General features: G+C 47.2%; 1 protein-coding gene across 1 annotated transcript in view; it reads right to left on the bottom strand.

Moving 5' to 3' along the window:
• The window catches only part of LOC139746640 (nose resistant to fluoxetine protein 6-like), a 40,717-nt gene extending 29,013 nt beyond the window's left edge, over positions 1-11,704 (bottom strand). The window contains 2 exon segments of the mRNA XM_071658059.1: positions 1,007-1,181; positions 10,910-11,704. Of these exon segments, the coding sequence (XP_071514160.1) occupies positions 1,007-1,181; positions 10,910-11,369 (635 nt within the window). The 5' untranslated portion in view covers positions 11,370-11,704.
• Between the last annotated feature and the right edge of the window lie 3,421 nt (positions 11,705-15,125).

Raw genomic sequence — 15,125 nt, 5'->3', positions numbered from 1 at the left:
CTGTAGTACACATACACGGTTGTACTGATACAATGTAGTACTCACACACTGTATGATTTGACTTATTGTTACACTCAGTAGACAAGTCACTCTGGACACAGGTTGTCTTACATGAGTTTACCTGAGCAAGACAGACAGCAGGAGGCCTGGCTGACCCACGACTGGGTTGTCTGGTGAAGGAGAAAGTTTAACTTGACAAGAAAATGTAATTCCGCTCAGCAGTGTCTTAAGGTATCACTGGGTTCCCCACTGCTGCACATTACCCTTCTACTGTCCCCGTTACTGCTGCCGTTTATACAGTAAATGTCCGGCGTTTTTCTCTGAGTAAAGCTGAATTTATGAAACATATTCTAAACGACTTTTGAAGGTATTTGTAGTCTTAGCATTCACTATGTCTGACGGTAACTTTTTCCAGTGCTCAACCCACCTATAGGAAAAATGTTTTTTTCCCTCTTTCGTACTACACCTTGTAGCTTTGAATTCTATTCCATTTGTCCTGGTGGTTGTATTTTCTTGTATTTCGACAAGATGCTCGTGGTTTACTTTAACGAACTTGTTCAGAATTTTGAACGCTTGGATTAAGTCGCCGCGACGTCTACGTATGTTAAGGGAGGAGAGAGCCAATCGTTTTAGCTTCTCTTTGTTTACCACATTTCTAAAGAAAGGAATCGTTTAGTACTTGCTCTAATTTGTCCTTGACTTTTTTATAGTTCTACTTCCGAGTTTAGTATCGTCAGCAAATTTGGAGACCTTTGAGATTAGACCGAGTTCTAGGTCATTAATGTATATTATGAAAAAAATCGGGCCCAGGACCGACCCCTGTGGCACACCACTCGTTACGTCTAGCCAGGTCTGGGGCTTCGTCGTATGGCACAACATAAGGAAAGCAACACAAGGACGCTGGTGGAAACCATTCATAACTCAAGGAGAATTTAGCTCTACAGTCACGACCCTTATTCCAAATTCTGCTTCCCAGGGAGTCGAACCCGGTCCCTCGGCTACTCACTGGTAGTAGATGAAGCAGTAGCGGCCCGTGTAGTTGCGAGGTTGTGGCTTCAGTATGGGGATGATGGTGGTGGTGTTGTAGCGGGCTCTGACCTGCAGACACTCCTCGTACATGCCAGGCGACCACACCTTCCCGAAGAGCAGGCCGTCAGGCAGCTTACCCCACGAGTCCACCACTGGCGAGGAGGGAGAGAGCATGTGAGCAGGGGTGGTCACTGGCAGGCTGAGTATAAGGTCAGGTGAGACTGCGGGAAACGTTATGATATATACTTTACATGACTATATAACGTAAATATGTGCGTATATACACAAGAACACACATACACACAGGCATTGGACAATTAAAGTGCAAGAACTGCAGGCCCACGGCTGCAGTACTACCTGAATTGTCCGACACACACACACACACACACACACACACACACACACACACACACACACACCGGGGTACTCATTTGGTCAGCAATCATCCTAGATCAGCAGGTAATCATCTACATCACCAGCTCCTCACCTGCTTCTCCCACACTCATGGCTGGGCCTCACACATATACTCTCCGACGTTTCCCTCCCTCCTCTCCAACACTTCTCCCTCTCCTCTCCAACACTTCTCCCTCTCCTCTCCAACACTTCTCCCTCTCCTCTCCAACACTTCTCCCTCTCCTCTCCAACACTTCTCCCTCTCCTTTTCAGCGCTTCTCTCTCTCTTCTCCAGTACTACTCCTTCTCTCTTCCAACACTCCTCTCCCTTCCCTCATCCGTCAGACATTTTGTGATGACAATGCTCATCATATCTTCTGCGTCTGTACTGTTACAATCCCTCCCTTTCCTCCGGGTCCAGCGCTCACCATTAGTGCCAGGGAGGGAGTGCCAGGGTACTCCTCAAAAGTGCCACACAGTACACCCCTGAGGTTGACATCACCCCAGCCCTCCACCTCAAGCACATCCTTGGCCACCTTCCTGGAACACTTCCTTTACCCTCCAGACACTAGGGCGCCCTCCACGCCTGCTGACTTACTATGTACATACTCCTCCACGACAACACAAGAAGAAACATTGTTATACTTTGTATCTCTTTGTTATCTTGTAACAGACACTCAGTCTGTTGCTCCTCCTCCAGGAACAGACACTCAGTCTGTTGCTCCTCCTCCAGGAACAGACACTCAGTCTGTTGCTCCTCCTCCAGGAACAGACCTGATCATATCATAGTATATCTGTGCTGCCTTTTCTTTCTCTTTCCTTATTTCTCTTCCTTTCCTTCTCTCTAACCCCTTTTCCCCCTATCTTCCCCTTCCCCTTCTCCCTCCCCCTTCCCCTCTTTCTCATCCTTTCCTTTTTCTCTCATTCCTAACCTTCTCCTACACCCTTTCCTCTCTCTCTCTCTCTCTCTCTCTCTCTCTCTCTCTCTCTCTCTCTCTCTCTCTCTCTCTCTCTCTCTCTCTCTCTCTCTCTCTCTCTCTCTCTCTCTCTCTCTCTCTCTCTCTCTCTCTCTCTCTCTCTCTCTCTCTCTCTCTCTCTCTCTCTCTCGTGATGATTCCTGTGTAACAAGTTAGACAAACTTTATCTGTTCCTAATGTCCACTTATCTGATGTCTTCTCCTTTGTTACCAGACTGTTGTAGATCAACGCATGTTTAGTATCAAATAACTTTATCTTGTTTTTTGTTCATTTTTCTCTCCATACGATCTGATTCATTAGAAAAAGTGTGAATTGAATGTTCTATATTCCTATCACTTTAACGTTGGTGTATATGGGACATTTCAGGGTCACAAGCACCATTCTTCTTCAGTGGCATCATGTAGTGATAATGTAAGACAATGTACAAAACATCAACAGGATTGGTTCACAGTTATCGTGTTCCAGACGAGAACGTGGGTGATATCTTGACCTGAGGTGCACGTTTCCTCACGTTCATGCGAGGTCATGTGGTCAGTCACACTCAGTGGGTCAGCTGGTGGGTGGGGTGGAATGCCTCAGGTCTCTGCAGCTGGGGAAGTGGCGTGGAGATAGAGAGCTGGGTCGTCTGGGGTATGGTTGAGGACAATGGTAGGGCGTTACAGCTTGTCCTGTACCTGGATGGTTCATGAAGGGATTACAGTCTCGTATGTACATGGTCGTCTGTTGTCTGTGGTCTTGCAGGGTTATGGAAATGTCTCAGTGTATATCATCGTACTTTCGGTAAGACATTGACTAGTGAGATTTACATTATGTTGCTGTTGCATATGTAACGTACTTTTGTGGCTCTAACATTCCCTCACACCATACTGCACCTCTCACTAACACTGGACCTTCCACAATACTCTCTTTCCGTACCAGTCTAAAAGCAGTTTTCTCTCTGGACCCACTAAGTTATATGGTCCAGACGGCAGCTGTCTTCGTGCCTGGAGGGGCCGTGTTTGCTCGTCTGTTTCACGTGTCTATAAACCAAAACTTTTCCTTCTTGTACACATGTATGTGTACAGTCGACCCTCGAGATGGGTGACCCTTCTAACCTTCCCCATAACCGACCTGTTAATCTAAATATCACTGTATCAAAAATTCTTCGAATCTTTCTCAGATGCGAGTCTCAGGAACCTCCTAGTCTTCTCTGTGATCATCAGTATGGTCCATACGAGGACAGATCCACCGGTCTATATAGTGAGGTTATTGACAAACTATGACATCTGATGTCTAAGCTCCCCTCTTCTGACTCTCCTGCCTCACTCTGTTCTCTCATATCCAGCCAGCTTCCCCTCTGGCCGCTCTGTTTCCGTAATTGTCGATGGATCAACCTCTCCCTCTCTCCCTATCAATAGTGGTGGCCCTGAGTGGCGTGTCCTATATCCTGCACTCCGTCCCCTTCATATCAATGACTTCCTGTCCTCCACACACAACCTGATGCACTCATACAACCACGACGCAACACTACATTCCTCCAACATTCATCCAACATCTTCTCTTACTCAGTCTGCGTCTCGTCTCGTCAAAACTGCCTCATTAAACTCAGATTTAGACAGTTTCGCAACAGGGAAGACGCAGTCTACTTACATTTAATGCCTCTGTACCCAAGTTTCTTCAAATATATTCCTCTCAAACCCCATACCAATTTCCAGTCTCCTTGACTGCTGTATACTTACACGACTCAACACACAACACATAACTAGTATTATTATGACACATCTAAGCTACTGTGGATGTTCATATTACATGAATATGTCAGTCTGCATCTAAAAAACTGCGATGTAATTTCCTTTTCCAAAAGTTCTTCTCTTCTGAACAATTCCTGTGACTATAACAAGAACTGATCCGGCCAAGGTCGGACTACACCCCTGGCATCGAGGGAGGTTCTGATTCTACGACCTTATGTAAAACAATCCAGAACACATGGACGTAACTTTCCTGGCTTGACCATATTATCTGATCCAGTTGGCTGACACATTAGTGTTGCTTCACTTTCCCTCTTCTCCAGATATTACTTTGGTTACTGCTTATGTGTCATTGTCACTAGCTAAACCAAGTCATGTACGAGAAGCTACTATGTCATATGATTACTGTGTGGCCATTGGTTAGCCGTTGCGATGTCCGTTTTTTCACTTACATTCCTGAGCTCTGGGGTTCTAGCTTCTCATGCCTTTGCTAACAGCTATGACCTGACCCTCTCCCTGCGATGATAAGCTGTGCAACTAAGACCTGACCTGCTTTAAAAGGCAGATCTTTAACTACGTAACTATTTGCAGCTTAGTTGTTAGCGTACCCAGCTCACGCACGAGTGGTAATGGTTCGAACCCTACTGTTGGAAGGCAATATGTGATATATATATGGATGGTATTGCGGTGGAATTTATCAAAAAAGGGGTGACTGTATTGTTGATTGGTTGGTAAGGTTATTCAATGTATGTATGACTCATGATGAGGTGCCTGAGGATTGGCGGAATGCGTGCATAGTGCCATTGTACAAAGGCAAAGGGAATAAAAGTGAGTGCTTAAATTACAGAGGTATAAGTTTGTTGAGTATTCCTGGTAAATTATATGGGAGGGTATTGATTGAGAGGGTGAAGGCATGTACAGAGCATCAGATTGGGGAAGAGCAGTGTGGTTTCAGAAGTGGTAGAGGATGTGTGGATCAGGTGTTTGCTTTTAGAATATATGTGAGAAATACTTAGAAAAGCAAATGGATTTTTATGTAGCATTTATGGATCTGGAGAAGGCATATGACAGAGTTGATAGAGATGCTCTGAGGAAGGTATTAAGAATATATGGTGATGGAGTCAAGTTGTCAAAAGCAGTGAAAAGTTTTTATCTAGGATGTAAGGTATATATATATATATATATATATATATATATATATATATATATATATATATATATATATATATATATATATATATATATATATATATATATATATATATATATATATATATATATATATATATATATCCCTGGGGATAGGGGATTAAGAATACTTCCCACGTATTCCCTGCGTGTCGTAGAAGGCGACTAAAAGGGGAGGGAGCAGGAGGCTGGAAATCCTCCCCTCTCGTTTTTTTTTTAATTTTCCAAAAGAAGGAACAGAGGGGGCCCAGGTGAGGATATTCCACAAAGGCCCAGTCCTCTGTTCTTAACGCTACCTCGCTAACGCGGGAAATGGCGAATAGTTTAAAAGAAAATAAAAGATATATATATATATATATATATATATATATATATATATATATATATATATATATATATATATATATATATATATATATATATATATATATATATGCACAAGCCCTGGAGGGAGCAGCGCTGCCAGTGGTGGCCAAGCAGGCCTTGCTGAAGGACCGTCAGGTAATTTAGAAACTCTGGAATTGCTTGTCAGATCTTCATGTTGCTGGCGGCTCCACTGACACCTTCTGCTGGTGGGTCTTTCCTGGTGCTTCAGGTGAAGGCTGCCCTTGCCTGGGACTCTCCAGTGGCAGGTCCTCACGTGTATGGGGCTCTCCAGTGGCAGGTCCTCACGTGTATGGGGCCCTGTAGAACGTTTAACGGAGACAAATACATTAAAGCAATGTTTAGTCCACCTGCCAATTTACCGGGAGGTGGTATGACTAGAGTGGCAGACCTGGACAGAGATGCAAGGATGGAGCAAACTCCGGTGACTCTGGTCTATCATAGGGCATGAACGTTCAGGAGGGTGAGAGGCGTGCAAGGGATAAAGTGAATTTCGATAGATGTGGTACATGAAGGGTGAAGTGGGGGGGGTGACGTGTTGTCATTAGGATGATGCAGGATAACTGTAGTAGTTATAACAGACCACAGGGTAGTTACAGCAGACCACAGGGTAGTTACAGCAGATCACAGGGTAGTTACAGCAGACCACAGGGTAGTTACAGCAGGGTAGTCAGTAAGACGTCATTGGTGGACTTAAATAAGTCATGTCAAGTAACAATACAACTTATAAGTGACTGTGAGAACTTGTCTGCTTTGATCATCTGTCGTTTTGATGACCACATTAAGTTGGCAGGATCATCTTCCGTCAGTGTGTCTGGATCATCACTACACATAACTCTTATGTTCGTGTCGTCAGCAAGTACCAGTTGGTCACTAGCCTGATCCCCAGCCAGCTCACGTCTGGTTGGCCCGCATCCTCCCACACGACTCAACCATCTCCAAGAGAAATACCTCAGCTCACAAGGTTCCTCAATGAACCATTTTCAGCGAATTTCGAAACTATCGGAGGCAATTTCCGTCTGGTTATTCAAATGACGGTCTCCCTGCCCCCCCTCCCCCCAGACTCTGTAAGTAGTTTGCATATGAAAAAATGGAAAAAGCAGAATTACTTTATCTGAATCAGCATGGACGAACAGAGAGAGAGAGAGAGAGAGAGAGAGAGAGAGAGAGAGAGAGAGAGAGAGAGAGAGAGAGAGAGAGAGAGAGAGAGAGAGTCGATACGAGCATTTAATTCCAGATTATAACTACAACATCAGTTCAGAATCATCATCGACTCATAATGTTTGTGTTTGAATGTTTGACGTCAGGGTGGCGGGTGTGGATGGAGGTGGCCTGCTGGGCGAAAGTCCCGGCAAATGTTAGGTGTTGGAGCAGAGTGGATCATCATGATCATCATCATGATCATCATGACAGCTGATCATCATCATCATGATCATCATCATCATCATCATCATGACTGTCCAAGCGGCGGGTGTGGATGGGATTGCGGATGAGTTCTCAATATAGTGGATGATGGTGATGGTGGTAGTGGTAATGATCCACAGTGAGTCAGGTTACTGGATGTCTGGATGACCCAAGGTGTGGTGCTCTCAACGGGTATGTGTCGTGACCTGGAGTGAGCACCAGGAGAAGGTTCGGACAACAGGCGTGGTAGATGTGTTGACCATACAGGACACGGTGTAATGGTTGTTGATCGGGTGATGACCTGCACAAAGTATCTGACGTGGCAGGAGCAACGTGGTTGCAGGAGAGGCAGAGGACGTGTGCACCAGGTGTGGGAGACGTGTAAAGAAGGATGGATTCACATGTGACGCTGATAGGTTTGGAGAGATCGTGTGACGAGGTTGAGAGAGAAGCGTTGTGGAAGGTGGTTCGAGTATACAGTATGGAAGGGAAACTACAGTAAACAGTTAGCACCAGGAGACTCAGACATGTGCGCTAACAAGAAGAGAAGAGAGTGGATGGTTTCGGGTGAAGATGCGTGTGTGTCACTGACACGTGATGCCTCCATGTCTCTTTAATCTGTTCACGTGCGTGATGGTGAGTGACGTCATTGTGAGGGTATGGCAGGGAAGAGCAGGAGTACAAGAGCTCTGGGTGGTGGCGCTTGACAAGCTGTGGCTTCCACACAAAGGCCGAAAGCAGATGTCAGACACAGAGAAAGTATGTACAAGAAGTAAAGATAATGTGAACAAAACTAAGGTGTAGTAGAAGGGGAGGCAGGAGGACCTCAGTGTAGGTTTGGATGAGGAAATGTGAGAGATGAGGAATGTTAAGTGAGACGTGACGTCACATGAACCTATGGAAGCTGGATGTTTGGCGGGACTGTACTGCTTATATTCGCATATGTATAGGTGGTGTGTGGTGGCGTGTGGTGGCGTGTGGTGGCATGTGGTGGTGTGTGGTGTGTGTGGCGTGTGGTGGCGTGTGGTGGCATGTGGTGGTGTGGTGGTGTGTGGTGGCATGTGGTGGTGTGTGGTGGCGTGTGGTGGCGTGTGGTGAGCGGCAGGGCGCAGCATCTGTCATAATCTTTATCTCATGGGCAAGACAGATTAAACTGTTTACAGATTTTGCCTCGAGAAATCTGTCCCGTATATAGAGACCTTCACTCACATTAGTCCAGGTATCTACAGACGGGCCAGCTTTGTGGTGTGGCAGACCAGAAGCCACACACAGACCTGCCTCCCGCGTGTGGCCAGTGAGCAAGTTTGGCCACAATAGTCACACACCAGCAATGACGGAAGCCCTGCTCCTGCAGAGCGCCACGCTCCTGTGATACCTTATCATTTAATCGCTTACTGTATGGCTGATAGTGAGGATGGTTATCTGGTAACTCTCTCTCTCTCTCTCTCTCTCTCTCTCTCTCTCTCTCTCTCTCTCTCTCTCTGGTAGGCAGTGTGTGGTGGGCAGCCACTGACCAGGGAGGTGTACTGCCGGTACTGCACACCTGGATATCTGGAGGGGGAGTGACGGCACTTCACTGGCTGTCAGGTGTCACTCCTGTAGATCAGGTAACCGTCTTATCGCCCTGCCTCAGCCACAGGTGGGCTGTTGGCTCTCACTCCACAACCATACAACCTCTCCTTCTCAAACATAACACTTAACAGCATCTAACTTACATGACTAGTTAGTTTGTCTTAACATGATATTACCCTGAGGTGAGCTAGCCCAGCCTCTGCTCACCATCGCTGTCTTCATAAAGCTGGAACTTGGCCGAGCTTAACCAAGATCAACATCCAGACTAACATTTCACTCAGGATAAACTTCATGAAGAAGAACACATACACTTAAGATTATTCCCTCTAAACCATCACAGACTCCGAGGTGACCTGATGGAAGGCTTCAAGACACTTGATGATGTAGATAATGTATCATATGAACATTTCAGTAGACTCAGTGACCAGAAATAATGGTATCAGGACGAAGATACGTAATAGTAATGTGGAGAAAAGTGTGTCACATGTAGAGTGCTGGAGGACCTGGGGAAGTCTGCCTCCTACCGTGGTCTACACGGACACTATGAATACCTTTAAACTGAGGCCAGATGTATACTTAGTGACATCTCGTAACAATAAGAAAACCACATTACTGTTAATAATCATTTCTTCACAGCTCAGATGTTCATCTGGTATGTCAGGTTTCCGGTCAACAATTTCTTACAAGGTTTCCAGGTCAGAATCTCACCACAACACGCCACACTATCATTTCTTCATCCTTCTTCCTGCTGGCAGTTGAGCCGGAGGGAGAGGTCGGTGGGCTGGTGTCGTCTGGTTTGTTATCCTGTTTCTGCCATTAGATCTACCATCTTCTCTCACAGATAACAACGTCTTGATGGACCATTAGGTCTCCTGTTATCTGTCCCTCCCATGTACTCACATAAACCCTCCCCAGACAACCTCTCACCAGGCCCTCCCCCAGACAACCCCCCCCCCTTCACCACTGTGCAAATTCCACCGGTAAAACAACATATGGAGTTCCACTAAGGTTCGCCTCTGACTCGAAACGTATGTCTTATTTCTTCGTCTCGACGCAGAGGCCTGCATTACGATGTGAGGCAGAGACAAATTTATGCACATTGTTAGAATGCAGTTTAGCTGTCAGCGTTACACAGTTTACAATGCTGTAACGAGTTATCTAACCGCATTCAACTTTTGTGTGGAATTCGAATTTCTGTGAAGCTTCGGATGAAACGTTCGAACACCAAAGGTTCAGGAACAGCTCGACCATGTTGTGTGGCTGCTGCTGCTGCTGCTGGTGATGACAGGTATTGTATTGCTGTTGTTGGCGTGCTGGAGATGTGGGGGAGAGGAGAGGCCAGATAGGGGCAGGAGGCAGTGGAGGGACGGAGGGAGGGCCGAACGAGGGAGGAGGGAGGACAAGCGAGTGGACTCTGAAGCACTCACAACCTGTGTTATGAAACATGTTGTGAACCCTCGACCCTTGACCCCTGCATGTAAACAAGGGGAACCTCCCATAACTGTACACAAGGTTGAGTTACGTCCATTGCTTTGGCAATATATGGATCTGCCCTACCACTGGATACGTCCCTTTCACTGGATACGTCTCTACCACTGGACACGTCCCTACCACTAGATACGTGTAGTAACCCTACAACTGGATACGTCCCTACCACAGGATACGTGTGGTAACCCTATCACTGGATACGTGTGGTAACTTTACCACTGGGTACGTGTGGTTACCCTACCACTGGATACATGAGGCAGCGTAATGAGAGACTCACCTACCCCTCTCATAGTACCTTACAGATACCCAGACACGGCTTGTAGACAACTGAGCAAAATATGAGTCAAGCTACAAGACCACATCCAGACGTAGACAATTTAAGATGAGAGATGTTTGTGTGACCATCTAATGCTACCTCGCTAACGCAAAAATTGGCGATGAAGTATGGAAAAAGAAAAAAGTATATATATATATATATATATATATACATATATATATATATATATATATACACGAATAAAGTGCATAGAAACGCGCACTTTCATAGAACATACAAATCTCCAACAGCCAGGATCGAACCCGGGACCCTTGTGCAAGAGGCAGGAATGCTAATGCTAGGCCATGGACCTGGCCCATGGCCTAGTGGTTAGCATTCCTGCCTCTTGCACAGGGGTCCCGGGTTCGATCCTGGCTGTTGGAGGTTTGTATGTGATATATATATATATATATACATGTGTGGGTACTTACTCTTCATGGCCCATATCGTATTGATGTTTGCGAGGAAGTTTGCATCCTTCACGTCTTTCTGACACTCCTTATTGTCGACACTGTTGACTGGGAAGTAGAAGGGTTTGATGCCCTCCCAGAAGGAGAGTATGTTGTCCCTCACCTCCAGGTCCTTCCCTGACGTCATGACCAGGGACGACGTCGAGTTCCCCTGCGTTACTTGAGGGGTGGCCATCAGGGCCGGCCCCTGGAGCCTTGAAAGGGACTCGACCTGCTGGAGCGGTCGTGGTCTTCCTGCCCTTACTGCTCCTGACGAACCACTGGACACAGTACCTCTGTGTGGCCGGGTCTCATGCAGGGGCCAGGTGCCCTTCCTCACGTAGTACTCCTGCAGGAGCCCGGTGCCTTTCCTCAAGTGCGAGAGGCCGACCGGTAAGTGGGAGGCCGCAAGAACAATGTACAGGAGGGTGATGACCTCCATCCTTCACTGTGTACAATACTTTGTGTCGAGTGGCACGACAGCCACTGGTGGAGCACGTCACTCATACGTCAAGCGCGACGATGTTCAGTCGATCACATCCCTCAAGAGGTTGTTGTACAAGAGGTTATACAATAATCATCAACAGCATACGGTAATTGTGAACGAGCAGACACTGTAGTCACCGTGGTCAGGTAATCACCATAGTTCAAACTGATGGAATTATGACGAGAGTGTGATGCACGGGAGAGAGAATGACTGGAGGCGTACGGTAGTCCCTAGCTGGAGGATGGTGAGGGAGGGGAGACACGGGAACTACTGCCGGGCTGGGCCGCCAGCCAGCCCTCCCAGGCTCAAGATAAGCGACGCATCACACACTAGTGACCAGATACCAAGCCAGGCCAGGTCACCAGGTACCAGGCTAGGCCAGGTGACCAGGTACCAGGCCAGGCCAGGTGAACAGGTACCAGGCCAGGCCAGGTGACTAGGTACCAGGCTAGGCCAGGTGACCAGATAATAGGCCAGGCCGGGTGACCAGGTACCAGGCCAGGCCAGGTGAACAGGTACCAGGCCAGGCCAGGTGACCAGGTACGTGGAACACCAACTGGGATCATCATTACTATATTACCAGCGTCAGGTCAAGGATCACCGGTGAGGTCTGGGTCGCCTGGAGAGGTCAAGGGTCACCTAGTGAGGTCTGAGTCGCCTGGTGAAGGATGAAAGAAGCTCTGCCATAATGTTCACTACACAACACTATGAACTTCACAACCCCTGCCATAATGTTCACTACACAACACTATGAACTTCACAACCCCTGCCACAATGTTCACTACACAACACTATGAACTTCACAACCCCTGCCACAATGTTCACTACACAACACTATGAACTTCACAACCCCTGCCACAATGTTCACTACACAACACTATGAACTTCACAACCCCTGCCACAATGTTCACCACACAACACTATGAACTTCATAACCCCTGCCATAATGTTCACTACACAACACTATGAACTTCACAACCCCTGCCACAATGTTCACCACACAACGCTATGAACTTCACAACCCCTGCCATAATATTCACTACACAACACTATGAACTTCACAACCCCTGCCACAATGTTCACCACACAACACTATGAACTTCACAACCCCTGCCATAATATTCACTACACAACACTATGAACTTCACAAGCCCTGCCACAATGTTCACCACACAACACTATGAACTTCACAACCCCTGCCACAATGTTCACCACACAACACTATGAACTTCATAACCCCTGCCACAATGTTCACCACACAACACTATGAACTTCACAACCCCTGCCACAATGTTCACCACACAACACTATGAACTTCACAACCCCTGCCACAATGTTCACCACACAACACTATGAACTTCATAACCCCTGCCACAATGTTCACCACACAACACTATGAACTTCACAACCCCTGCCACAATGTTCACCACACAACACTATGAACTTCACAACCCCTGCCACAATGTTCACCACACAACACTATGAACTTCACAACCTCTGCCACAATGTTCACCACACAACACTATAAACTTTCAGAAACTTTGGACAGACATCGTAGTTTGCCTTGTGAAAAACATTGACTACTTGCATGTTCATCTTATCATTTATCAATTATCATCATTAATTAATATTCCATTTCTCTGATAGGTTAATGAAGGCAGCCCACCACGTCACACTTACTGACACCACACTCTCAATGATTACTTGAAGATGTTGCTTCTTGATTATATGTTGGCCTCCGCGAGTGGGGCCCACCATCCGGGAGTCGACCCTCCTGCTGGTCCGTGTGGGTCCCACCATCCGGGAGTCGACCCTCCTGCTGGTCCGTGTGGGTCCCACCGCCCGGGAGTCGACCCTCCTGCTGGTCCGTGTGGGTCCCACCATCCGGGAGTCGACCCTCCTGCTGGTCCGTGTGGGTCCCACCATCCGGGAGTCGACCCTCCTGCTGGTCCGTGTGGGTCCCACCATCCGGGAGTCGACCCTCCTGCTGGTCCGTGTGGGTCCCACCATCCGGGAGTCGACCCTCCTGCTGGTCCGTGTGGGTCCCACCGCCCGGGAGTCGACCCTCCTAATGGTCCGTGTGGGGCCCACCGCCCAGGAGTCGACCCTTCTGCTGGTCCGTGTGGGGCCCACCGCCCGGGAGTCGACCCTCCTGCTGGTCGGAGACGGGGGTTCGTTATTTGCTTGATTGCTTCACTCAGTATAACTCATAATATCAATAAAGTGTTGTGAATACGACCATTTACTCATCATCCATCATCTTGGAACGGGGATCTCTCTCTCTCTCTCTCTCTCTCTCTCTCTCTCTCTCTCTCTCTCTCTCTCTCTCTCTCTCTCTCTCTCTCTCTCTCTCTCTCTCTCTCTCTCTCTCTGGATCACAGTATCTTTGCTAATGATCTACATCTTTGATTCAGGGTTCAGAATTCACGAAATTCCCCGTTTCATCTCAGGATTCGTATTTTCGAGTCTGCTTCACTCATAACCGAGACCGAGGAAGCCTTAATCAGTGCTGGAAGGTTCTCTGCTCAGTGTGTATCCTCATCGCTAATGAACTTAATTTGCACCAGATACCGTTACTGAGCTCCTCCTCTTCCTCCTCCTCCTCCTCCTCCTCCTCACTCTCCCGCACTTTATACCAGAAAAGAGAAAAGAATCCCCAGTTTTCATCACGTGGAAGCGGTTCGACCGGCTCCGGGTTTGCCCATTCAGACACCGCTTCGCTTAGCGATTAAAGAATGATTCGTTGGTTTATTTCCTCTTCGCTAATGAACTGAATTCAAGTCAAACAAGGTTCCACATGTTTCCTGTTTACCTTGTGTCTCCTGAGAACTGCCACCACGACAATTTACGCTCAACTAAATGGTTTCAGGTCAGGGTGTTGACCTGGCGGTAGTGTAAGATGGTTTCAGGTCAGGGTGTTGACCTGGCGGTAGTGTAAGATGAGGAATTTAATGATGAATGGTTCAGGATGGATCACCTCACCACAGTTGCAGGTGAAGGAGTACCAGGACCTGCTCCTCGACCAGGTCCTGATGACCGTAGCATCCCACAGGTCGTCAGGTAACTGCATGATCACGTGATGAGTAGGTGGTCACCTCTGGGGTTCTCACATCTTGGGTCATGAATAACGCAGGCCCGGCTGACCTCATCCTCCAACCTCTCCAGAGAACTACAGCAGTCACCCAACCCCTGACCCATGACCAACCTCTCTACGTACATTTCTCACCACACCCTGAACCTCAGGTCCCTCTCCCAGCCTGAACCTCAGGAGTCTACCCCACCCCAAACCTCATGTCCCTTCCCCACCCTCTGGTTCACCTCAGCTACCATGGCTCCACAGCCACGTCCAACCACAGATATCTAGAACATCCTCCTCCTCCAGGTTCGTGCTGTTCAACCTCTCACTCCAACTGTCCTGTCCCTCTCGACTGCTTATCCTGACAGCCTTGATTATATTCCACTCATTCTTGACCTTCTTTCCCACACAATCTCCCAGACTCAGCAGCCAACTTCTACAGTTTCTCACTCATATCTGCCACCATCAAACTGTATATATATATATATATATATATATATATATATATATATATATATATATATATATATATATATATATATATATATATATATATATATCCAGATTGGTAAGCGTTATCATGATGATAAAGCAGTACAGGAATACCGGGCAGGAGAGGAGGGCAGGACACGAGT

This window comes from Panulirus ornatus, chromosome 65, assembly GCF_036320965.1.
Source record: "Panulirus ornatus isolate Po-2019 chromosome 65, ASM3632096v1, whole genome shotgun sequence".
NCBI classification, from domain to species: Eukaryota; Metazoa; Arthropoda; class Malacostraca; order Decapoda; family Palinuridae; genus Panulirus; species Panulirus ornatus.
This window is presented reverse-complemented; position numbering and strand designations above follow the sequence as displayed.